This window comes from Canis lupus, chromosome 10 (genome assembly GCF_048164855.1).
Source record: "Canis lupus baileyi chromosome 10, mCanLup2.hap1, whole genome shotgun sequence".
Lineage (NCBI taxonomy): Eukaryota > Metazoa > Chordata > Mammalia > Carnivora > Canidae > Canis > Canis lupus.
Genome location: NC_132847.1, coordinates 19080019 through 19107385, shown reverse-complemented (window position 1 = coordinate 19107385; position 27367 = coordinate 19080019). Strand labels below are relative to the sequence as shown.

General features: G+C 39.5%; 1 protein-coding gene across 3 annotated transcripts in view; it reads right to left on the bottom strand.

The window, feature by feature from the left end:
• The window catches only part of SLC27A6 (solute carrier family 27 member 6), a 73306-nt gene extending 46405 nt beyond the window's left edge, over window positions 1–26901 (bottom strand). Inside the window, exons 1-2 of one of the 3 annotated variants that reach the window (XR_012037841.1) lie at window positions 26180–26901; window positions 14114–14317 (exon numbers count right to left, since the gene is read on the bottom strand). Coding sequence is in view for 2 of the 3 variants with exons in the window: in XM_072840877.1 (XP_072696978.1) it covers window positions 14114–14317; window positions 26180–26660 (685 nt within the window). In the remaining variant the exon portion in view is untranslated. The remainder of the gene's footprint in view (window positions 1–14113; window positions 14318–26179) is intronic. The other 2 variants (XM_072840877.1, XM_072840876.1) reach the window with 2 other exon arrangements.
• Between the last annotated feature and the right edge of the window lie 466 nt (window positions 26902–27367).

Sequence of the window (27367 nt, the reverse complement as noted above, 5' to 3'; positions counted from 1 at the left end):
CCCCACATACTGATAGAGTCCCACTTACTATTGCTCAGAGGGGGGGTTACTAACGTCAGGGAATCTGCAAACTAATTGCTGTACCTGATTGGACTTGATTTCATAATTCTAGAAACTGAGTTCTAAATTTCACAATGTATTTCCTAAATTAAAGTACTTCCTTATTTTCAGCTTGCCTTAGAGTCCCACGGTAAAACAGACTCCCTCAGTGATGTCAGCAACAAAGCCGGGTAAGTCATTCCTTTTTTCCTTCCCTCTGATATACTACTAATGAGACATATATAACCACCCCCTCCAAAAGTGCCTCTGCATTCACAACATACAAGGACACCCAAGAGATCCATCCATCTGTGGACGTGAATGTGAATGTGACTGAACTGAACCCGAGGAGGCTGCAGAGTGAGAGAAGTGGTACTGGAGCCGTGACCTTTCTGACAGAAGAGGTCAAGGGTGATGACAGTGAGTGGGTGAGTGGTGAATCGGCCTGGTCCCATGTGCTGCAGCTGGAAAGGCCAGTTGCCCTCTCTGAGGAGAAACCAAGGTAACTGAGGGGAGGGAAGGAAAGGGAAAGAGGCAAAGAGAGGTGAAGTGACTCCTACTATCTACCTCAGGACTCAAGAGGACCACTCATAGACCTCTAGGATCCCCCTTTCCCCTCACACTTGATGACTCTCCCTACCAGGGCAGGGGCACCACCCAAAGCCCCAAGTGCTAACTAAGGACACTCCCCCCCACCCCACCTCAATCACCCCTCTCCTTTTTCTTGCATTCCCAACTCCAACAGAGAAACCAAGAACTGGTGCTATAGCGCCACCTTCTGGAAAACAAAAGGAAGGCTCCTAACTACCAAGGTTCAACTGTTAGTATCAAAGTAAATAAAACCTTGCCTTGGGGCATCTGGCTGGGTTAGTGGGTGGAGCATATGACTTTCCAGGTTGTGACCCAGGTTGGGTATACAGATTACTTAAAAACAAAATCTTAAAAAAAAAAAAAGCCTAAATAAGAAAGGTATTTGCTGCTTCAAATATGGTGGCAAAGGCACTTTTCATCAAACATCATGAAAAATCATGGTAATAAAGTACAGCAGAAAATGACAATTTTCCATGGATCAAACCCAAAGATATGGAATACTGCAATCTAAGTGGAGTTTAAAATAGCAATTGTGAAGATATTCAATGACATACAAGAAAACTCAGAAAGACAATATGATGGTTTCAGGGATACAATTAAAGAACAGTAGTACTTTCCCAAAGAGACTGAAATTGTAAAAAAGAACCAAACAAATTCTGGAACAGAAGAACTCAATAAATGAGATGAAAAATACATTAGGAACGCAGTGGAAATAAACTAGATCCTACGGAAGAGAGAATGAGTAAGATGGAAGAGAGAAATATAGAAACGATTCAGGGGTTATAGATGAGAAAAATAAGATTTTTAAAAAGTGAAGAAAACCTATAAGAACTATCTGATTCCATTCAAGAAGCCAACATAAGAATAATGGGTGGCCCAGAGGGAGATGAAAGGGAGAAGGGGGCAGAAGGAATATTTAAAAGAATTACTATTGGAAAGTAGTCAACCAGAATTAGAATATAATAAACTCAACTATAACATAAAGGAGAAAGGAAAACTGCGTTAAAAATAATGATATCGGGGATCCCTGGGTGGTTCAGCGGTTAAGCACCTGCATTCGGCCCAGGTCATGATCCTGGAGACCCGGGATTGAGTCCCACGTTGGGCTCCCTGCACGGAGTCTGCTTCTCCCTCTGCCTGTGTCTCTGCCTCTCTCTCTCTCTCTCTCTGTGTGTGTCTTTCATGAATAAATAAATAAAATCTTAAAAAAAAAATAACTATAGCTACTACAACTTGGTAATGAAATCACAGAATAAAAAGGGATAATTTGTAACATCAAAAATATAGAGTAAGAGTAAAAAGATGGAACCTTTATAATGAAGATAAATGAATGATGATAAATCTCTATCAGAAGAAAAGCAATTATTTTATCTATGTTCTATGTAAATGCTTGGTAACCACAAAGGGAAAATCTAGAACAGAAACATTATACATAAAAAAGGGCAAGACTGGGGTACATGGGTAGCTCAGTGGTTGAATGTCTGCCTTTGGCTCCAGCCGTGATCCCGGGTCCTGGGATGGAGTCCCGCATCAGGTTCCCCAAAGGGAGCCTGCTTCTCCCTCTGCCTATGTCTGTCTCTCTCTATGCCTCTCATGAATAAGTAAATAAAATCTTAAAAAAGAAAAGGGGGAGACTGAGCAGATCACCATGGAAAACCACCAACATATAAAGGCAGACATAAACAGAAGGAAAAAGAAACAACAGAGACACAAAATAACCAAAAGGAAAAAGATAAAATGACATTAGTAAATCTTTGCATATCAGTAAACACCCTAAATATAAATGAATTGTACTTACCAGTCAAAAGGCACAGAGTGGCTCCATGGATTAAAAAAAAAACCAAGACCCAACTCTATGCTGCCTAAAGGAGAATCATTTCAGCTTCATTTCGGACACACATAGGTTCATAATGAAAGGACATAAGTTGATATTCCAAGCAAATGGAAATGAAAAGAAGGAAGACATAGCCATACTTATCTCACAAAGTAGACTTTGAGGCAAATGGGTAATAAGAAAGTCATTACATAAGATAAGGGGTTAATATATCAAGAAAATATAATGATCATAAATTTATAATGCTCTCAACACCTGAGCACCAAAACATATTAGGCAATTAATAACAGATCTTAAGGAAGAAATAGACAATAATTGGAGGGTAGTGCATACTTGATCTTAGCAGATGGGTCAACAAGCAAATGTAGCGAAATTCAGCATCCCACTATCAACAATGGGTAAATCATTTAGTCAGTAAATGAACAAAGAAACACTGGAATTGAACAACATTTTTAAAGAAATGGACCTAACAGACATGTAGAGGACATTTTATCCCAAAGAAGCAGAATACACATTCTTCTCAAATGCATATGGAAAATCTCCAGGGTAGATCATGCCATAAGCCACAAAACAATCTTAGCAAATTTAAGATTGAAATCATACCAACTATCTTCTTTAATTACAATGGTATGAACCTGGAAAACAGCAACAAGAAGAAAATGATATCTACAAATTGTGGAAACTAATAGCACACTTCTAAACAGCTACTTGATCAAAGAAGAAATTGAAAGGGAAATAAAAAATTATCTCAAAACAAAAGAAAATGAAAACACAACATATCAAATATTGTGGAATACAGCAAAAGCAGTTCTGAGAGGAAAGTTTATTGCAATAAATACTACGTCAATAAATTGGAAAGATCTCAAATAAGCAACCTAACTTTACACCTCAAGGAAACAGAAAAAGAAGAAAAAAATAAGCCCAAAGTTAGCAGAAGGAAGGAAATAATAAGGATCCCAGAGCAGAAATAAATGAAACACAGACCAGAAAAATAGTAAAAAGGACCAACAAAACTAAAAGCTGGTTCTCTAAAAAGATAACAAAATTGGCAAACCTTCAACTAAACCAACTGAAGAAAGAGAGAAGACTCAAATAAATAAAATCAGAAATGATAGGGAAGACATTACAATTGATATTAGAGAAAAAAAAAGGATAACAAGGGACCAACATAAAGAATTACATGGCAACAAATTACATAACCTAGAAGAAATGATACATTGCTAGAAGCACACAATGTACCATGATTCAATCAGGAAGAAATAGAAAATCTGAATAGATCAATAATGAGTAAAAAAAATAGAATAAACAACAACAAAACCCACCAACTCCCAAAACTGAAATCTCCAGGACCAGATCCTTCACTGGAGAATTCTACCAAGCAACTGAAGAATTAACACCGATCTTTCTTCAAGCTCTTCCAAAATATTGATGAGGAAGAAATACTTCCAAACTCATTCTACAATGCCAGCATTATTTTGATGCTAAAACCAGATAAAAATACAAGAAAAAAAATATAAACCAATACCCCTGATGACAATACCCCTCAATGACATATTATCAAACCAAGTTCTAGAACATACAAAAAGCATGATACACCATGGCCAAGAGGGATTTATCCCTGGAATGCAAGGATGGTTCAACATATGCAATTTAATAAATGTAATACATCACATCAATGAAAGGAAAGATAAAAATCACATGATCATTTCAATAGAAAAAAACATTTGACAATAGGACATTGTTTTATGATAAAAACTCTTAACAGACTATTGAAGAAATATATCTCAAGATAATAAAGTCATATATGATAGACCCACAGTTAACATTATATTTAATGGAGAGAAATTGAAAACATTTCCTTTAAGATTAGGAACGAGGTCAAGATGCCTACTCTCACCACTCCTATTCAATACATTACTGGAAGTCCTAGCTAGACAAGAAATAGAAGGCAAGACAAAGAAATAGAAGTATCCAAATAGGAAAGAAAAAAAGTAAAATTGTCATTATTTGCTGATGATATGGTTCTATACATATAGAAAATCCCAAATAATTAATAAAAAGACTATTGGAATTAACAATTTCAATAAAGTGTCAGGACACAAAATCAACATACAGGAATCAATTGTATTCCTTTACACTAATGATGGATCATCTGAAAAAGAAAGAAAACCATCCCATTCACAAAAGCATCAAAAACAATAAAATATTTAGTAATAAATTTACTCAAGGAAATGAAAGATCTGTACAATGAAAACTATAAAACTTTGCTAAAAGAAATTGAAGAAGGCACAAATAGAAAGACATCCCATATTCATGTATTGGAATAATTAGTATTATTAGGATAACTCTAATACTCAAGAGTATCTACAGATTCCATGCAATTACCACCAAATTACCAAAGGCATTCTTCACAGAAATATAAGAAACAATCCAAACATTTGTGTGGAACCACAAAAGCCACCAAAGAGCCAAAATAATCCCAAGAAAAAAAAAGAACAAACCCAGAAGTATTAGGCTTCTGAATTTCAAACTATTACAAAGCCATTGTAATAAAAAAAAGTATGGTACTGGCACAAAAATAGACATATCTACTAATGGAACAGAAAGGAGAACATAGAATTTAACCCTGGCATAAATGGTCAACTAATATTTGACAAGGGAGACAGAAATACAAACTACAGGAAAGATAATCTCTTCTACAAATAGTGCTGGGAATACTGGAGAAACATATATAGAACAATGAATTTGGACCTCTATCTCACACTACCAAAAAAATAACTTGACACAGATCAAAGACTTAAACATAAGATGTAATACAATAGCACTTGTAAAAGAAAATGTATGGAAGAAACTCATTGATCTTGGTCTTGGCAATAATTTTTTAACACAATATGAAGAGCATAAATGATAAAAGAAAATTTAACAAATGGGATTACATCAAACTCAAAAGCTCTCACACAGCAAAAGAAGCAGTCAAATAAAAAGACAACCTACAGAATGGGAGAAAATTCTGCAAACTGTATATCACATAAGGGGTTAATATTCAAAACCTATAAAGAAGTAAGTCAGCCCAATAACAACAACAAAAAAATCCAATTAAAGGTGGGGAAGAAGAATTAAATAGAGTTTCTCCAAAATGTACATCAAAATGGCCAACAGATACATGAAAAGTTGTTCATCATTAATCACCGAGGAAATGCTAACTTAAACAAGTGAGATAGCACCTCACACCTGTTAGAGCGGCAACCACCAAGAAGACAAGAGACAATGGGTGCTGGCAAGGATGCAGTAAAAACAGAATATCTGTACATTGCTGATGGGAAAGTAAATTGGTCTAACCACTGTAAAAAACAATACAGAGGTTCTTCAAAAAAATTAAAAATAGATTTACAATATGATTCAATTCCACCTCTGGATATATACCTCAGGAAATGAAAATGAGATTTCATAAGACATTTGCCCTCCCATGTTTATCACAGCATTATTCACAATAGCCAAGATATGGAAATACCCAAATACTCATCAATGGATAAAAAATATATGAAAAGATTCATATATATATGAATATTATTCAGCCACTAAAAAGAAAGATATCTACCATTTGTTTTTGTTTTTGAGATATCCTCCCATTTGTGATAACATGGATAGACTGTGAGCACAGCACATTATGCTAAGTGAGATAAGCCAGACACGGAAAGACAAGTACTGTATGATACTACTTATATATGGGATCTAAAAATGTTAAAAGTACAAAAGCCAGAGAGCAAAGTGTTGGTTACCAAGGGATGATAGGGGAGAGCGGGGGTAAAAGCGATGGTATTTAAGGTTAGAAACTTTTAAGGCGTGGTACATAAGCCATGGAGATCTAATGCACAGTACAATGAATAGAGACAATAATATTGTACTATAATATTGCTGTATATTGAAATATACTGTATTGCAATATACTATTTTGCAATACAGTAAATTTCAATATACAGCAACATTATAGTACATAAATGTATCAAAGTAGCACATTGTACATCTTAAACTTGTGATGTTACATATAAAATTTATTCAATAAAAACAAAGTATAAAACAAAATATACTCCCATGCCTGGTGTTGCAATTTTATAACCCCAATCTCCTACTGCCTACTACATGCTTCTCTGGATATGCCCTGGCCCCATGTAATGCCCTGTTGCTGCTACTTCTTGGATGTCCCTACCGCTGATCATTTACCTGTTTTGCCTCAACCTCTTTGGAATGATACTTGATCTTCCAATAGAGATTTGATTCACACTGGTCTTTCTACCTCTTTCTATCTCCCAATATGCATACCTCACTCAGACAATGAGCTCTTCTTATTCCGTACATACTAACCTCCAATTTTGCTGTGTGGTAGGCCTTCTCTACTATATTCAGCAGTTTGTAGTGACCAACATTACTTACACATTGCTCAGTAACTGGGGCACCATCTTACTGACAGTAGGGCATCATTCTTTCTCTGATTCAACATATTCACTGATAAAAGCCAACATTTTAATGGGGTCTTTGGTCATAGCAGCAGCTATGTCCAGGAGTCATTGAGTTAAATCACAGGCTTCAGTGACTCCTGGACACTTTAACCCAGAGGAACTTCAAGTTCACCTTATTGCTGTACCTGCTCTGACGTTTTCTGCAGAGCTTTGTGCTTCATTTCCCCTAAACCAGAAGACAAGTGATCTCATATGCAAAGCTGGTATTATCTTGCCTTTATCCTAAAATGTATTAATTTTTTCAAAAGAAGTCTCTCTGGCCCTTCCTGACAGTGTAGCATCTCACAACATGGAAGTTTCCGGTCATCCACATGCATAGGAAATCTGTCCAGATTTTCTCATCAAAGTCACGTGTAAAGATTTTGGGCGAGTCGAGCTCTGTCCTTGACTCTCAATCATTTAATGTCTTTTCTTCTTCATCCAGATAATCAAGCATTTATACATTTTCTGCTTCCAAGGATATCCCCCATGGTTCTTCAATCACTATATTCCCTATTTCCCACATTGTTCCTGATCTCGTGGCAACCCAGCTTTAAAATAATTTTTCAAGTGGGGTGTGACCAAAAAAAAAAAAGGATGTTTAGTCTAGTTGTTTTCCATCTGCATGCTTATCTCACTTGTTCAAAGCACTTTAATAAACTAGTCATGTTTCCCTTCCTCATATGGTTAGCTTTAAGTGATAATGATCTCATTAATTTATTATAAACCATCCAAAGTACTCAGTTATATTGGGTGGGGTGATCGGAGGGAGAGGGAGAGAGAATCTTAAGCATGCTTCATGCCCAGCAGGGAACCAGATGCAGGGCTCCATCTTGCAATCCTGAGATCGTGACCTGAGCTGAAGTCCAGAGTCAGCTGCTTAATCAACTGAGCCACCAAGGCACCTCATCTCCTAGATTTTTTTTCCCTAGGTTTTTTGATAAAAGAGACAACAGATATGAGCTTGTCTAAGAAATGAAAATGATCAAAGGCTGATGGAGGTTGAGGCAACTGGGTGGCTCAGTGGCTGAGCATCTGCCTTTGGCTCAGGATGTGATCCCAGGGTCCTGGGATCAAGTCCCACATTAGGCTCCCCATAGGGAGCCTGCTTCTCCCTCTGCCTACGTCTCTGCCTCTCTGTGTCTCTTATGAATAAATAAATAAAATCTTAAAAAAAAGTTGATAGAGGTTAAATAGAGGAAAGAAGTTAATAGAGGAAAGAAGAAAAAGGAGAATAAAGTTTGTTAAAATTGCATTTTAGGGTTCTCCTTTAAAGAGTCAGAATGCACAGTAGTATTTTAAAGCCCTTGCAGAGCCCAACAGTACAGAAACTTTGGTATTTTTGTTAATGGTGTTTCTCAAGCTTACATGGTCATAAAGCCCTTTTTCATTTTTTTGTTATTTATTTATTTATTTATTTATTTATTTATTTATTTATTTATTTTTAAGAGATTTTATTTATTCATGAGAGACACACACAGAGAGAGGCAGAGACACAGGTAGAGGGGGAAGCAGGCTCCATGCAGGGAGTCTGATGCAGGACTTGATCCTGGGACTCCAGGATCATGCCCTGAGCCAAAGGCAGACGCTTATCCACTGAGCCATCCAGGCATCCCTTTTTTTTTTGTTTTTAAAGTAGACTCCTCACCCAATGTGGGGCTCTAACTCACAACCCTGAGATCAAGACGTGATATCAAGAATCGGATGTTCCACTAACTAAATCACTCAGGTACCCGGCCTCTTTTTAACTTTTATTTCATTTCTTTAAAGATGTGAAGGAGCATGTTACAGAACACACTGAGAAATGCTACCTTAGATGGTTTCCAAAGTCCTTTGGTCTTCTAATCTTCTATGAATCCCTGGCATCGGAACTCCTCACAGGTTTAGGAGGAGGTTCAGACCTTAAAGGTGGAAGGGAGGCTGTGTCCAGTGAGTTGGGGATTAGGAGGATGAAGGAGGGAGAGATGATGTGAAGAGAAATCCAATTCAGAGGCAGGAATAAATTTGGGGAATTCTAGGATAATTTTGGAAAAATGAAAAAATCCATAAGGTTAAGGAAAAGGAAAGACAAAAGAAAGAGAGATTGAGATGGCAATAGTACCTGGCTTCCAGGCACTGCTCAGTAGGCAGTGACCTCACTTTCCTCCTCCCTCTCCATCTGGGAACAACTAAACCCATGGCTGCTCTGTCCAGGATAAGACAGCTTTCCTAGAGATTCTTTTTTTTTTTCTTTCTCTTTTTTTTTTTTTTTCCTAGAGATTCTTGAGGTTACCTAACCAAGTCCGTGAGCAATAACAGAACTAGAAATTGACAGATAGGACACATACATAGACTTAAGGCAAAAAGAATAGATTTACAGATGAAAGCAACAAAATCTCAGAAAAGTGGATGGACAGCCATGTGACTGACACAGCTGACAAGAAGCCGACACCTGAGATGAGACTTGAAGAATGCTTATTTGCCCCCACAGACTGCAGAAAGGCTCAGAAATTTGATTAGCAGGTGCCCTACAGAATGGAAGATAAATATGGAACTGTAAACAAGGAGCTTTATGCAAGTTCTATTTAAGAAACAGTGAGGTCAAGGTCATAGAAAAGGGAATCTATATAATTCTCACTCCTTGTTCATCAAGACATCACATGACCTCCTAGGTCAGAGACAGGAATGCCATCAAAACTGATCTCAACTTTTTCAAACATAGAGACACTCTATGTTTTTTTCAGATGTGGGAATACACTATTTTGGTGACCTTGGACCAAAAGGACTTGGCAGTAGTAAGAATGGCTAGAAAAAGTTCCACATCAGTCCAAGGGCTTCCTTATGGCTTGCTGAAAGGGCTCACAAGCAGACTGCCCCTCCATCACTCACTTTTTCAAAGCCTCACTTTCTACATCACCTCCTAACATGCATGAACACCTTCTTCGTTATCAGCATCAGAAGACTTTACTGTATGAGAATCACGTGACTTTCACATTAAATGGCATACTAATATAAATGATCATAGTTACTGCCTTTACAATCAACTCAGCTCAAGGTTTTGCATTGCAAAACATCAGCTGGTATTACAGAAAGATGCCTTTTATTAAAAAAATGTCAGTTAAATCTTTAACAAGGCTGCATAATGGTTTTGTTACACTCTTTGATAGCGTTATATACATAAACCATGACATCTACTCTATGGCTGATTCTGTACATTGCTATGCTCTGCTCTCCATAAGAGGACTCCAGGCTGCTGAAGACTTTATTTTTTTAAATTTTTTAAAAAATTTATTTATGATAGTCACACAGAGAGAGAGAGAGAGAGAGAGGCAGAGACACAGGCAGAAGGAGAAGCAGGCTCCATGCACTGGGAGCCCGACATGGGATTCGATCCCGGGTCTCCAGGATCACGCCCTGGGCCAAAGGCAGGCGCTAAACCGCTGTGCCACCCAGGGATCCCCGCTGAAGATTTTAAGCTAAAAGCAGATGACACTTGTATAACTTTCCCTGCGTAAGATCATTCACAAACTAATTTTGGAAGAATGTCAACAGATGCTTCTGGTATTTGTTTTAAAATTCAAAAAATAAAACAAATTAAAGCCCAGATTGCTTCTACCATGGTGACTGAAATTATGAGATTTATTCTCTGGAAAAGATGAGCCTCTGGAAACACCCAGAAGAAGAAATGTTGAGCAAACAAGGAGAATAAGAGAAAGTAGGCTTATTCCTCCAGTTTCCTTTTACATTTGACTCATTTTACCCTTCAAGGTTCTTGTCTGAGGAATCTGAATCATCCACCAGTAAAAACTGAAAGGCACTGACAGTCCTGAATCCCCCCAATAAAATGCCCTGGACGATGAGACCTATCAGTCCCCCAATCCTACTCAGGTGCACAGACCTTCTAGTCAGGATTTGTTTTGAGGATTTTTGTGGGTGTTCCAGTGTCTGCACTTTAAATATGAACTGACAGCTAAAGGTCACCAGATATTTAAGGAAATCCTCGGGGATAAAGGATATAGACTGAAATAAACCAAAAGATAAGAGGTTGTTGGCAAAAGTAGAGACAAGGTAGAGAGAAGAAATTTTAAAAAAATTATCACTAATATCCTAAGAGACACAAGATAATAAATAATCAATAATCCAAAAATAGTATGCTACAAAAAGAGGCATTTTCAGACAACAGAGGTTTAGAAGATAAATCTCTCAAAAAGCAGATGAAAAATAATAAAAGGAAAATGGGACAGAAAAGATTAGAAAATTAATAACTCAATCCAAGAGGGCCAATCTTTAAAAAGTTAGAGTTTCAAAGACAAAAGAATGAACAGACAAACAAATACAATAGGAGGGAATGGGCAAAAAGAACAGCAATAAAAAAGGAAAGAGAGGGGATATAGAACTTTTTTCCTTTAATTTCCAAGTACCTAGAATTGCAAGACAATGAGTTTTCAGACTGGAAATGCCTACAAATTTCCCAACAAAATGATTAGATAAGACCAGTCCCAGTACAAGTCATCATCAGGTTAGAGACTACTGAAGACTCCCAGTAAAAAATTGTGTCTAACCTAGAATGCTACATAAACAAGCATAAGGGTATTTCCAGATGTGAGGACTTTAAAAATTTACCTCCTAAATACTCTATTTTTTAAAAGGTTTATTTATTTATTTTAGAGAGACAGAGAGCATGCACGCAGGCATGCAGGAGCATGGAAAGGGCAGAGGGAGAGGGAGAAAATCTCTAGCAGACTCCCTCTGAGCACGGAGCCTGCTGTGGGGCTTGAGCCTAAGTCCCTAAGCTCATGACCTGAGCCAAAATCAAGAGTTCGACAATTAACTAAGTCACCCAGGAATTCTCTTCCTAAATACTCTTTAGCAGACAGTTACTGAAAGCAGTGCAGTGATAAAATGAAAAGTTAACTGAGGACACTACTTTAGGATCTAGGAATTAGGGGATCAGAAAACAGAAAAGAATTGAAGGGAATTTCCAGGACAATGGTGAAAACAAACAAACAAACAAACAAACCACCCAACTCCAGGACAGTCAGAGAGCAAGAAGTTGAGACTGAATCTCTGGGCAGAATGTGCCTAAGAACATGGGTTCAACACATACAGACTATCTTTTCAATATTGAAGGTGAGCTCTCTTTTTGACAAAGGGGTGAGTACAAACACCAACAGGCATATAGAAAACTAAGCAAGCAAGCAAACAAAAACAATGGTTAATTCCAATTTGGTGAGATTTTTACATGGAAGGCAATAATAGTGCTTACTAAATTATGGGGACTTACACTAATCCAGTCAAAATTCATAATACAATATTAGTGAGATGTTGGAGAAAGAAAATGCCTACACCAGATAGAAAGGAATGAATGGAGATAGAGAGTGGTTCATGAGTCAAGACAAATCCTCCTTTCCACCATGGAAAATCAGTAGACACTTTTTAGTGAGCATCTACTAAGTATGCAGTAAGTTACCCATTCTATTTAGAGAAATGGAGGTGATTCTAAAAAGAAAGATCTAAAAATACTGAATGTAGTTGGTCTGGGGAAGGAGAAACAAGGAAGAAAGCTATAAGGGTACTTTTCTCTAAAATTTCTAAAACTATTGGAATTTTTCATTTCTGTGCTATATAACTTTAAAATAAATATCAAATCAAATAAAAATCAATAGTGCTCTTGCTTTCAGCCTGTGTATAAATGCATAGAACAATCTGGTTTTAATCTTGAAAAACAAAAGCTATTACTGGTGGCTTTGGTTTGTTCTTTTCTGTTTTTTAATTTTATTTTTTTTTTAGGGGGGAGGAGAGAGTATGTGCAAGTAAGCGAGCAGGGGTGGAGGGGTAGGGGCAGAGGGAGAGGGAGAGAGAATCTGAAGCAGGCTCCATGCTCAGTGCAAAGCCTGTGAGGGGCTCAACCTCATGACTCTGAAACAAAACCAAGAACTGGATACTCAACTGAATGGGCCACCTGGCCTGTTCTCTTTGTGCTGGGAAGAGGGGTGAAGATTTTTTGGAAGACCAATCACTTTAGATTTTTCACAAGAAAACAGCCATACAGATAGATTGGTTAAGTACCTTCTGTTGAAAGTTTTCAAAGCGTATCATTTTTGAAATTTCACTGTCTCTTTCAAAGTCCAAAGTCAGACTGAGTGTATGCTGACAACTTGAGACACATTAGCACTTCCAATTCACATGTCAAAGCTATTCTAGACTAAGGCAAAAGCAGAGTCTGCCTCCTGTCTAAAAGAGATCATTGTTAGCCTCTAAATAGTAAATAAAAAAGAGAGAGAGACACACACACACACACAAAGAAAGAAAAAAGAAAAAGAAAAAAGAAACAAACAAGGGAAATTAGCAACATAATATTTTAAATTTATCTAATTCACCCCCCCCCACTGTCATCTTCATATTAATTAAGAAAGCTTATTTAGCCTACCATAAATACGATTCAACTTTTCCTAAGGGTCAATTAAGTTTAACATTTCTTTTGAATATTTAGGTAGTTTAATTATTCTTTTTATTATGGTGTACTGTTATTTTTACCTATAAAAAAGGAGGGGGGATGTTTAGTTACTTGATTCTATTTTGTATCTTCTCCAAACCCTGCGGTGCTCTAAAGACTTCCTGTTTGTCACATGTTCCAATCTCCCTAAGGAAAACCAGGAGAGACCCTTACATGTGCTTAAATTACAGCTATAGCTGAATTGTGTTTAGGATTTCAGACAATATACAAGAATACAGAAGACTGTTTAAAGTAGACTAACAGATTTTTTAACCCAGGAAGATAATTAGAAACAGTTTAAACTAATCTATTCATTTTTTTTTAAATCAGGAATCTTAAGTAACAGAGAAGCCAGCAGATATTTTGCCAAAGACACTGGCCAAATTTCATACTCTGAGCACCTGGGCTGGATCAAGGTCTTCACACATTCTAAGGTCTTCAATGACACTTGAAGAAAATCTTTCTAAATGAGACAAAGGCCAAGTGAACATGGTAAATTGCTAAGTTGTGGTTGGAGCAATGAACTTTTTCATCCAAGCTTGAGAATTCTAAGATCTAAGAACCTCAGGACTTCTTGGATGCATGCTTTCTCAGATATTTGGTGAGTACCCGTGGTGACTACTATTGCTTTGCAAATATGCTGCATTCTTTTTAATTCTCAAGAAAAATGGATCATACCTGTTGTTCCAGAGGTAAAAATATAAAGATGAGGAGACTTGAGACTTGAAGCAACATGGTGGCTGCGTGGCACAGGCTTGTCAGATGCCATGCTCAGTTTTTCTTTGAGTGAAGTTACACCTTGTGGAACAGAATCGTTCATCCCCCAGACAGTGATACCTTCTGGGAGGCTTGGAAGGATTTCTTCCACAGTTCCAAGCAGATCTAAAAACCAAAGGTTTAAAAAGAGATTAATAAGATATAACCCTCAAACCATTAACCTGTGTTTTCTTTTCTCTGTTGGGACAGGGATAAATGTCAATACAATGCTGACTTCCTCTTTATTGGAATAATTAATATCATAGCCATTTTAGGTTTCTGATATAACAGGACCAACTGAAAGAGATATCTGGTTATCACCTGATTCAATAAATGGAAATAGACTGGTTCAAATTGAATTTTGGAGACATCATTATTCAGATTATGGTTTTTTTCCAACTTTTAAATGAAACTCTGTTTTTATATTCTGCTTTAAATCGACACTCAGGATACCACAATAAACATTTTCATTGAATATCTCGGTAGCTCATCATTCCAAAAAGCCATCTGCCTGTCACGGTTTAATTCTACTCTAATGCAATACATTCAGGAGACTACCCCTGACCCCACTAGAGGTATGTGATCATTATGGTTTAGAGACCATTTCAGAGCCAAAAGCTAAGTGAGGAAATCTAGAGATGCCTTTTCCTCTGGATCAGGATAACGAACAGCACAAGTCTTTGAAAGGAAAAGGAGGAAATAAATGCCTTCCACAAAAGGCAATAAATGTCCCCACCCTGCCCAGCAAGGGGCAGCAATGACAGATTGATGAGACCTGTCTCCATCGGCAGCAGTGGGATGTCCTCCCTGAACCAGTGTCAAGCAAAAAGGTAGGCAGTGAAGTAGAAAAGCCTGGAACGCCAGTGTCTTCAGGCCTCAAGAACTTGAAAGTCTCCCATGACCAAAGATCTGGGCTGTAATTCAGGTCTGGGAAAGAAAAAAGGATACATCTCCCAGGAAGCATCTACTGTACAGATAACAAAAGAACACCTGGAGAGGAGAGGCCATGTTGTATTAATTCGGGAGTCTGAACCAAATCTGCTTAATTTGGCCATTTATGTCAAAGAAAACATCATTTGCTCAGGAGGAATTGGGGTAGAGAAGAAGCGAGACAGAAGAGGGGGTATGAGTCCCTAAGGAGGAAATATTTATGAAGGTATCCAGCCCTCTGTAGGATATAAAAGAAGCATTGCATCCTCATTCCCAGAGAATCTTGTATAAGCCAGTGAGGCCTCATATTTTTCTCTGGAGTAGAGACACAGTTATTTATAGTCTTTAAATAACACTTCCCCACTTTAATATGGATCTCTCACACTGAAGTTTCACTTTTATATTTCATAAAGGTGCTCCAATTTTAGTTTGGTGTTCCTATAAAATGTCATACTTGTTGTCTAAGATATAAGGGACTTTTGAGTGCCACATTATTTTTCTTGAAATCTACATTAACGTCTTTAGAGATATTAAACAGTAATATCCCACTGGCCTCTGGAGTTAATGCAAGGAATGCCAAAGTTACCGACAACTGCCAGAGGCTAGGAAGAGGCAAGAGATTTTTTTCTTAGATCCTTTAGAGGGAGCATGGCCCAGCAGACAGTTTTATTTTGGACCGCTAGCCCCCAGAACTGTAAGGGAATAAATTCCTGTTGTTTTAAGCAACTCAGTTTGTGACATTTACTACAGCAGCCCTGGAAAACTAGTACACCAAGTAACAAGTTGCTGGACAGAATTGTTATTCTAACCTGTGTCCAACTATCTCTAAAATCTATATATTACCTCATAAAAGAAATCAGTTCTAAAAAATAATGTCATTAAATGTAAAATATATCCTGTTTAGAATGCTCAAGTACATGTAAATATGAACCCTTCCATCCAAACAATTATATTTTTTCTAAATTTTTAACAAAACTTTAAAAATAATTACAAGATATATTCTGCTTTGAAGCTGAACTCAGGGTACTGCATTAGACATTTTTTTTGAAATAAAATTAGTATTTGGTAACCATAAAAAGCCATCTGTCAGCTACTATTTAGTTCTACCAAAATACAAGACACTTGAGAAAAACTCATGATTTAGTTCCTCAAAATCTGTAACCCAGATTGATCACAAAGAGACAGCAAGAGAAACATGTCAACCAGGACTAGGTAGTTCACAAATAAAACCTGCAATAAAAGTAAGGAAACACAGAAAATGGTAAGGAGTTCATATGTAGGGGGTAGGGAGGCAGACTAGGGCTTGAACTTTTTTGAATTAATTTTTATTTCTGTAACAAATCCAAATAAAATAAACTGTAAGAGTCCATAGTTCCACTGAGCGTACACGGCATGCTGCTATATCCAGAGTGCTTTGGTAAGAAATGAAAAATCACAAGGAATGCTGGAGGAAGAACAAGCCATAAGTAAATGAAAAAATAGGACAGGTGATCGAGACTTTTTTTTTAAAATTTATTTATTCATGAGAGACACACAGAGAGAGGGAGAGAGAGAGGCAGAGACACAGGCAGAGGGAGAAGCAGGCCCCATGCAGGGAGCCCGACGTGGGACTCGATCCCGGGTCTCCAGGATCATGCCCTGGGCCGAAGGCGGCGCCAAACCGCTGAGCCACCCAGGCTGCTGATCGAGACTTTCTATTTTCTTTTAACTTTGGTTTTTTTTCGGGGTGGGGGGGAAGGGAAAGAGCAAGCTTGGGAGGGGGAAGGTCAGAAGGAGAGGGAGAGAGAGAATATTAAGAGGACTCCATGCCAAGCTCAGAGCCCAACATGGGGCCCAGGCTCAGAACTCTGAGATCACGACCTGAGCTGACATCAAGTGTCAGATGCTTAATTCACTAAGCCACCCAGACACCCCTAATTTTGTTTTTGTTTTTTTTTTTAAGATTTTATTTATTTATTCATGAGAGACACACACAGAGAGAGAGGCAGAGACACAGGCAGAGGGAGAAGCAGGATCCATGCAGGAAGCCTGATGTGGGACTCGATCCCAGATCTCCTGGATCATGTCTTGGGCTGGAGGCGGTGCTAAACCACCGAGCCACCCGGGCTGCCCCCTAATTTTGTTTTAATGACTCTTTTTGGCTTTTTGAATGTTTAAGTACAAGTCTCTGAACTGACCCATTATCTTAATTTCAAATCTCTCATCTGGAATTGTAAATTAACAGCATAAACTTTTACATGTTCATAATGATATGTATGTCTAAGTAGGCAAAATAAGTATGAAGAAAGTTACAATATGATTAATTGTGGCCCCAAATAATTTTTGGAATTGTAGAGTCTAAATAAATACTCAATGTTTGCAAAGGGTGATGATTTTTTTTACAAGAAAAAGGAAGTGAGCAGATTCCTAAGAATTAGAGGAAATACAATTTAAATCCCTTCATTGGTTAAAATTAAATTGACTTGACTTAGTTGAGACATTCAGAATTCTACAGAATTTTATCAAATTATTTCTTCAATAGTAGTAGGTAATTTAGTTGAGGATAATGAACATTGAAATAAAAATCTGAAAAGTCTTGTAGAGGATAAAAATTAATTATTTATTTGTCACTATCAATCTTCCTTAACAAAATGAAAAGTTTCAGGGTCATTTTGAAAGTAAATTCTGAATATTAAGTCCTGACACAAAATAGCATTTGTTTAAATACCTCAAGGACACTTGGCTGTGTTTCATGAAAGTTTACTCTTAGGGAAGCATACTACCATTGAAACCTATAAAACTGTAAGCACCTCAAATGAATGATATGTATCCTAATCCATACTTGTGCTGGCTGCACCTGGCACACACATTGCAGGTGCTACATAGAGATCTGGTTATGGAACTGAGCTCTTCCCAGGCATCCCCTGTTGATGTAGGTCTCGACAGAAAACAATTATAAGAAAATGAGACATTTGAATATCCTATACCCTTGAACAAACTCTACCTTACAGGATAAGGCTGTAATGTAGAAGGCTTTCACAGCAATAGGGTCCTTTGGAGAAACCACATATTATTTCTCAAATATGCAAAGCACTTCATTAGTTGATGCTGCAAGCATTAAAACAGGTAAGTTAGAGGGTTGCATGGGTAGCTCAGTCAGTTAAGCATCTAACTTCCACTCTGGCTCAGATCTCAGGGTCCTCAGATGGAGCCCTGCCTCCAGCTCTCTGCTCTGCCAGGAGCCTGCTTCTCCTTCTCCCTCTGCCCCTTCCCCAGCTTGTGCTCTTTTTCTCTCTCCCAAATAAGTAAATAAAATCTTTTAAAAAACAGGTAAATTATGATCTCTGCTTATGATCCTTCAGCAATTTTTCTACCAATTAATTTGTTTCTACATCATCATGTCTCTTATTCACATTACCAACACTATAAATACGAGTAAAATTTAATATATCCCTCTACTATGTCATTAGTATCAATTATGTTATTTATCCTGCAATAGAAACTCTTAAAGTTGTCTGATTCTACATAAAACAAGCTAATGCTTTCAAAAGAATAGCTTGCGGCACTTACTACATTGGCAAACATTGAAACTTTTAGGCATGAAGAAAACATAAATGAAATTCAAGTACAAATGGTCACCTTGAGCTTTCCACATCCCAAAGCAATAAATACACAGAATCTAAGGTGAAATTACAGATCTCACCTCATGCTTATAACTACCATCCTACTACTTAGAGCAGCTAAACAGGTTTTTCATAGAAAGCATGGGCAGACTCTGGTTCCTTTTCTTTTCTTTCTTTTTTTTTTTTTTTCTTTTTTTAGATTTTATTTATTTATTTATTTGAGAGACAGAGAGAGAACCAGAGAGAGTGGGAGCAGTCGGGAGGGACAGAGGGAGAAGCAGGCTCCCTGCTGAGCAGAGCCCCACATGGGGCTTGATCCCAGGATGGCGGGATCATGACCTGAGCTGAAGGCAGATGCCCAACCAACTGAGCCACCCAGGTGCCCCCAGACTCTGCTTTCTAACAAACCTGATTCTTAAGTAAGCAATGTCCTATGGCAATTCATATCAGGCTAGAAACTCATATCACCATGAATAATGTACCAGCTATTCTAACAAATATTAGTTTACTAATAATCATAACCCTAGGAAGTGCACAGGACAAGTCTTTCAATTGTGATAACATATTCTCCCCTGAAAGGATTTTTTTAGCTGCCCTGAATACACGCACACAAGTTGGTTAAGTGCGTTTATGTGTTTTCATTCTCAGCTTCTCAGCTGTCCCCACATGTTTTGAGGGACAAATAGCATATTTATTATGGGTAAAATTGTGCAAGAAAATAAAAAGGAGAACATTTCATTTGATTTCATTTCCAGCACATCTCCCATTGCCAATGAATAATCATTACCCAAATGGGACCACAATGCGATGATGTATTTGGCTTGCTATTTTTCAATGTCAAAATAGTTAAAAATGAGTAAAGGTACAGAAAAGCTCTCTAGACACAGGCTAATCAGTAAGTAAACTATAAACTGGTAAAAAGGCAATTCCAAGGTAGCATTTCTACAGGACTCATATGCCAACAGTTATTTTCCACATTCCTTTCTGGTTATAAATGGAAGAATCCTTTTTTTGGCCAGAGAGGAGCTAACCATCTGGCTCCTAACTGGGTCTGACCCCACTCCAGCCCTAGCTGCTGAGCCTGCGAAGTAGATACAGCCACAGTGCTCCTGGGGAGGAGGACAGAACAGCTGCTTAAAACCAGGTCACGGGCAGCCCCGGTGGCGCAGCGGTTTAGCGCCGCCTGCAGCCCGGGGTGTGATCCTGGAGACCCGGGATCGAGTCCCACGTCGGGCTCCCTGCATGGAGCCTGCTTCTCCCTCTGCCTGTGTCTGCCTCTCTCTCTCTCTCTCTCTCTCTCTCTCTCTTTGAATAAATAAAAATAAAAAAAAAAAAACAGGTCACTTGGGTCGAGTGCCCTGTGCCTGGACCTCCCTCCTGACAGCCCTCTGCCCGTAGCAAAGACAGACGCTCTTACTTGCAGATATGTCTTGGCCACCATGCAATTAAAAATAATTATAGCAGCCATTAATTGAATATTTACTATGGTGCAGGCACTCTGTTATGTTCTTTATGTTTGATTCCTACTAGACCAATGATCATCTGCAATGTGTTAGTAGTCAGTCAAAGGCAGAATTAAGAAGTGTATTTCTCCCCCTTAGCCCTGCCACTTCTCTGTGCAGGGACAATCTTCTTTTAAATAGTTTTTGCTCCTGCCAGCATTCAAACATCATTCCCTTACAGTGAACACATGTTCAGCAGACATGTAAATAAGAATCCCAGTCAGTGTCTCCATGGTCAGAAAAGAAAAAGCCATAGATGATATGTCAGTGCTTAGAACACTGTCTTTTCCAGATAGTGAACCATGAAGCCACTTAACCTTCCTATTGAAATGAATAATTTCCTTTTGGAATGAAGGTAATCCTGGACCTGAGTCGAAAATGTTAAAGAAAAATGCAAAGCAGACATTCATTCTACTAGAAATAAGTAATAATATAAAAACTATAAAAACTAACAGGGCAGACCTGCACACAATACTGTAAGTTATTAGAACCATTTCCTGGGCAGCCCAGGTAGCTCAGCTGTTTAGCACCTGCCTTTGACCCAGGGCGTGATCTTGGAGTCCTGGGATCGAGTCCCACATTGGGCTCCCTACATGGAGCCTGCTTCTCCTTCTGCCTGTGTCTCTGCCTCTCTCTCTCTCTCTCTCTCAATAATAAATAGATAAAATAAAATAAAAAAGAACCATTTCCTGTGAAAAGGAACACACAAAACCCTTCCAAATATTCCAAACATGTTGCTACTACTGAATCTAAAGTAACAAAGATCAGGGTGATCTTAATATATCCTTTTTAGTTATCCACTTAGAATGATTTGTGTATATCAAGAAAGGAGAGCGTACAAAATACATGCAGTCAAGCAAATCCAAAACTCTGGGGATGCTCCGTGTGCCTGAAATGCTTGGTGCTTTTTTTTTTTAAATTTTATTTATTTATGAGACAGAGGGAGAGAGAGAGAGGCAGAGACACAGGCAGAGAGAGAAGCAGGCTCCACGCAGGGACCCCATATGGGACTCGATCCCGGGTCTCCAGGATCACACCCTGGGCTGGAGGTGGCACTAAACCGCTGAGCCACCCGGGCTGCCCCTGCTTGGTGCTTTTGGGGAGTCACGATCTTACACTTAGCAACAATAATATGAAATAACACTACAAAGAAATCCCACTGATCCATCTACTATCAAAATCAGTTACTGAACGGACAGCAGAGGGATGATTTATTTGTAAAAATACGCAAATACATAAGATGTTACTGAGTATCCATAGGTACCTCATAGTTTTCCATGAGGTCATTCATTCATCTGGCAATAAGTATTTGTTGAGCATCTTCTTTGTGCGAAGTTCTGAGAACTTAGCAGTGAACAAAACAAGTTTCCTCCGCTCACAGAGCTTACAACCCTGTTCTGGGCCTAGTCCTCAGAGCGACACAAATAGCACCTAGAACTTTCTCTTTCCACTGTGTAACTGTGAATAGTCATAGTACACCCGAGGCTGTAGGGTCTGATGGAAAAGGTACTGAAAGAAAGTGAATAGATGGAAGGTGACAGACAGGGAAGGGAAGGGGGCAGGGAGCAGCAAGGAATGAGGACAGGTAAGGAAAAGATGGAGTTGTGGAAGGAAGAAAAAAGAGCAGAAGGACAAAGACAAAGGTGTACCCAGCAGGCATTCACATCAGAAAATCACAGCTCCAGTCTGCATGTTGCCTTTTCTACATGTGTGAGCTTGAGGTGATGGCTGGCCCACTCTAAACCATGCTTTCCTTATCTTTAGAACAAGGCTATGGCTGTGATGAGGATCATATAAGACAATATACATAAAAGCAATTTGTAATTCATAAATTGCTTCAGAAATGGAAGACATCATCATCATCATCATCATCATCATCACCATCATCATTATTGCTAAATAGGCCAAAGGATATAGTTACACAGACTTTTTAAAGTGATACACAATCATCCCAACATTTTTCTGTTTATTCTAACTAATGAGAAAAGCATATAGAGGTAGATGGTAATCTTGGTCATAGGCACTACTAGTAATACTGAAGTTGAAATATTAGGAGGAAAGGACGAGGTTTAATCTAAGACTTTTTTTTTAAAGATTTTTATTCATAAGAAACACAAAGAGAGAGATAGAGACATAGGCAGAGGGAGAAGCAGGCTCCCTTCAGGGAGCCCGATGTAGAACTCGATCCCAGGACCCCAGGATCACACCATGAGCCAAAGGCAGATGCTTAACTACTGAGCCACCCAGGCATCCCTAATCTAGGACTATTATTTCATTTTCCATAAGTACTGAAAATTTCCAGGGAAATCTGAAATGCCATTTGACACATCTTCAAAATCACACTATACAGGTCAAAAACTTCCTGGCAAGTATTTTTGAATCTTCAGATTGTAAAAGAAAGGAGTAAGAGTTTTAAAAATATTTAAAATTTTTTTCTAGGTATGAAAAACCTGATGTCTTAATATTGAAAACCTTTATTTTACTATTCTATATAACTGGAAAACATATTTTCATAGTTACATCAAAAGGGGACTGAGCCTCAGAAACAATTGGGCTATATAGTACAGCACAGTCTTATATCAGAGACCAGGTTTTCAATCTTTGCTCTGCAAACGAAGTTGTGTCAAACTAGACATCCTCAGGGAACTGTCTCTGTTTCCAATATAGAGCTCTGTATCTGCCTCTTGGAATCACTGGGAGTATCTTACACATAATCAGCCTTGAGTAAAAGCAACTGTCAGTATTTTTGTTAATATCAATAATTTGTCTGGCAGATTAGTTGGCATTTTTTCCTTTGACTTGTTCCTGAAGACAGAATTATAAGACATTATTCTGGGGGCTCCTGGGTGGCTTAGTTGGTTAAGTATCCGACTTTATTTTTTTTTAGGATTAATTTATTTGTTTGAGAGAGAAAGAGCATGAGTAGGAGGGGTAAAGGGAGAGGGAGAAAGAATCTCAAGAAAACTCTGTACTGAGTGCAGAGCCTGGACGTGGGACTTGATCCCATGACCCTGAGATTACCTCTAAGCTGAAACCAAGAGTTGGACGCTTAACTGACTGTGCCACCCAAGTGACCCCAAGTGGCTGACTCTTGATTTCACCTCAGGTCATGATCTCAGGTCCTGAGATGGAGCCCCACTTTGGGCTCCACCCTCAGAGGGGAGTCTGCTTGAGATTCTCTTTCTCCCTCTGCCCCTCCCCCTGCTCATGCTTTCTCTCTAAATAAATAAATAAACAAACAAACAAACAAAGAAAATCTTAAAAAAAAAAAAAAGATGTTATCTGTCCATCGTGTAAAACCTGTTTGAAATCGGTTCTATAAAACTTCTGGAAAATAGAATGTTAAAACATACCAGAGTAAGGTGTTTGAGGTCCTATTCCAAACTCCTTACCAGCTTTTCTTAAGCTAACACCAAATTAGATTGTAGCAGCAAAATCCAAAGAAATTTCCTTATTAAAAGCCTCAGATGACTTTGTAATAATAATAATAGCAATTATTTCAATTCATTACAGCTCTATTTAGTACGTACCAGGCACTCAGCTAGTCACTCTACAAAAGCTACTCATTTAATCTCAGAATTACACTGAGAAGTAGATTGGTGTTATCACCATTTTATGACTAAGTAAAATGAGACCCAGGGCAGCTGATGGTCTTTTCCTCAATTATACAGGTAAGAAGTGGCAGACCATAAATGAAATCCAAATCTATCTGGCTTATCTCCATCTAAACCATCTGACTGCTCTTTTTATATCCATACACCTTCCCTGGGGACATAATGGTTTAATGATACATCTCCATCAGAAACATTCCATGAGACTTTAAGATCTCTAAAATGTAAAGCTCTAAAAACCATATGTATGTATTGTTCACTAATTTGACTCAAGATGCCAAGAATACAGTATTTCAGGTTAAGAGCTTCAAATATAGAAAAGTGCCTGTGATATAAGACATCTTACCAAAAAAATCTAGTAATTAAATGAAATAGCATTGTCCCATCTTTGAAAAACATGTAATTTATATATTCTAAAGATAGCTAAAAAGAACTGTGAATAAGAATTAAGGTTGATTTCTCCACCTTTCTATTACTAAGCAAATTGACTAAATGTTTTTGGCTTAAAACTCCAAAGGCTTTCATATATATGAAAACTCACTGTTGGTGTGAAAATCAAAAACAAGGAAACAATGCAACTTAGTTATTGGCAAGCAGAGCAAAACTTTGGCACAAGTAAAATTGCAAAATTAATTGGTCATAATTAGGCAACCACTCAGTCAAGAGCAAAGTTTGACTACTGTTCTATGCTAAGAGGTAACCAGGCCCATATACTTTGAGAGGAATTCCTCAGGAGACTGGCTATAGGATATTTCTCAGGTTGGCATTAAAAACATGGCCACAGAAATCTTTTCAGGGATACTCCGGCCCTCTTAGTTTGCTCTTATGAAAGGAATTTATGGTTTTATCAATTTTCAACAGTTCATCTTAATTTCAATTTGCTCTAGAAACTGCTATCTAAATTAGATCAAGCAATACTATGGGAAGTGGAATAAAATGTTTGAATATATCCAGAGATAAATGATATTTTTTATTGCTGCATTCACATTTATCACTTGCCCCTGCTCACCATGATGTTAAAGTTCTGTGTGACTCATTTATCCTACTTACTATTAGAGTTCAGATAAAGTTCACCATACTACTTAACCTCTTCCCAAGGTGAGGGATTCAGTTTCAATCTTGGAGGATATAACTACTGAATGAAAAAGAAATGAAGAAAAAGTAGACAAGAGATTCTTCAGGTTCTCTACTCCTTTAGATTAAACAAGATGAAATCAGTGCTTGAGAGTAAATATTTTGCAAGCTGTGTGTGAAGTTGAACTGGAAGGACAATGGGAACGAACAGAAATGAAAGACTTGAATAATTAACCTTTGTACTATATATCACTTAACTCATTATTGTGCGATATGCAAATATGATAAAGGTTACTTGAAAGTTCTACACTTTAGTTATCACTAATGTATAAATGTAGGTAGCTTTTCCATAACGTTCTATGAATCTAAAACCTCTATATAAGGTGTCAGTATGTATCTAGTAGTCCAAAATACTTAAAAACTTTCACTAATCCATTTGATTATACCAAATAAGTATCATTTGTTATACTTCAATTCTACCCGGTTGTGAGACCCATCTTCCTAGGTTCTTTGTTTATTAGGTATTCAACCAAAATCTTTTCTTTGTAATCCTGTGTCAATATGTGTATCCAGAGCCTAACTCCAAGGAACAAGGAGAACACTAAAAATCTACCGAAAGAAAAAAAAAAAAAAAAAGAAGACAGATGCGGCTGGAGTAAGAGAGAAAGAGCCTAGAGTCTGCCAACAGCCCGCCCACTGGCTGGGAGATGGGAGCTTAACCTTGCTAGACAAATCCTAGCTTGCAGGCAGTGAAAAATAAGAGCAGACATGAAGATAAGAATTCATGCAATTCAGATTAAACATATTCGTTTTCCAAACGTAGTCAACCTTGATAGTGTTACTATTAGAGGTCGGCAGGTAGTCCACATTGAAACCAGGATAACTCTCCCACCCATCAGATTGGACAAAATTTAAAACTTAGGAAGTTCTCTCTCTCTGTGTTCTTGCATTCACTGAAGTATCAATACCAGTAAAACTGCCCCCTCTCCCAAAACAGTAAGCAGCAGAGATTTCAGAAAAGTCTTCTGAACCTGTCTTGGTATTTACTACTCTACAACACCGTAAGTCACCGGGATGAAAGAGGAGGTATTAAACCACCAGTCACAGAACTGTCACACTATTTTGTATCCTTGCTGCGCACACTTCATCACACACACCCCAAGTATTAATTGTGAGCTGTTGTAAAAAAAAAAAAAAAAAAAAGGTCCGGGGAGCGGTGCCAGGCAGGGTTGCATTCTGCACCAGCAGCTCTCACCCCTGGTACCTTACCTGCGCCCACCACCACGGCCTTGGGCTCACAGCTGCGGATACAGTGCAGAAGGGAGGTGGAGCGAATGTTGGAGTTGAGGAAGGCCACCACACAGCCCAGCTTGGCCAAGCCGAACCACACGTGGACGAAGTCGGGCTCGTTGCTCATCAGCAGAGCCACGGTGTCCCCCCTTTTCAGTGCGGAATGGTTCAGGAAGACGCGGGCCACTCTGTTACTCCTCTTGTCCACATCCTGATAGGTGTGGACGTCTCCCTCATAGATGATGAAGGGTTTCTGGGGCTGCTTGTTGGCAAGACTCAGGAATCTATCCAGGACAGTGAACAGCTCCCCTCTCTGTTCGTACATCTTCAACCGGATTCCATAGCGCACCACTTTCAGCAGGTACCAGAGGTCGGCCCAGAAGTAAGGGAACGCGAGTTTCTGCAACACATGCAGGAAGACGACGGCAGCCGCTAGTCCTGGTACCCACGACGGGAGCATGGGGCCCCGGCACGGAGGGCGGCCCCGGGCTCGGTCTCCAAGGGCAGCCTCGCGGAGCCCGCGGCCCGGTGCTACGGGCTGGCACCTGCAGCTCGCGCCCGCCTTTCTGGGAGGGAGACGGTGATCTTGAGAAACACTCGCAAGTGCGCACAGAAGTGGCCCCACCCGACGGGCGCCGGGGAAGGCTTGGGTCACCTGGCGGATGCGGGGACAGCGCGCGAACCGACGCGGGCCTCGGCGGGGGCCTCCGCAGGGGCCTCGGAGCCCCGCCCCGCCCCGCCCCGCCCGCCCCGACGGCGCCCCGCGGGGCTCTCGGGCCTCGGCTCGCGGGCCTCGCAGGCGCGGGGCGAATCCCACCGCCCTAGGGGGACGGCGGCCGCGGGCAGGCGCTCTTCTTCTCGGGGAGGCTCTCCCGCGGCGGCCACTGGGGGGGCTGGCCTCGAGCCTGCAGAAGCCGGGGTGGCGACGGCGGAGAAACGCAGCCGCTTTGCCCTCTTAACCCGCCAGGACCGCGCCGGCGGTCGGGGCCACGCCTCGGTCGGGGACGCCCCCGGGTGCCGCGGCCGATCCGGGTGCGAGCCCCGCCCCGCCCCGCCCCGCCCCGCCCCGCGCCCTGCTCCCAGGTGAGCCCCGCGCGCGCCCGGAGCGGCTGCCTCCTGCCCGGCCGCAGGTCCCCCCCGAAGGCCCTGGGGCCGGGGCGCTCCGCT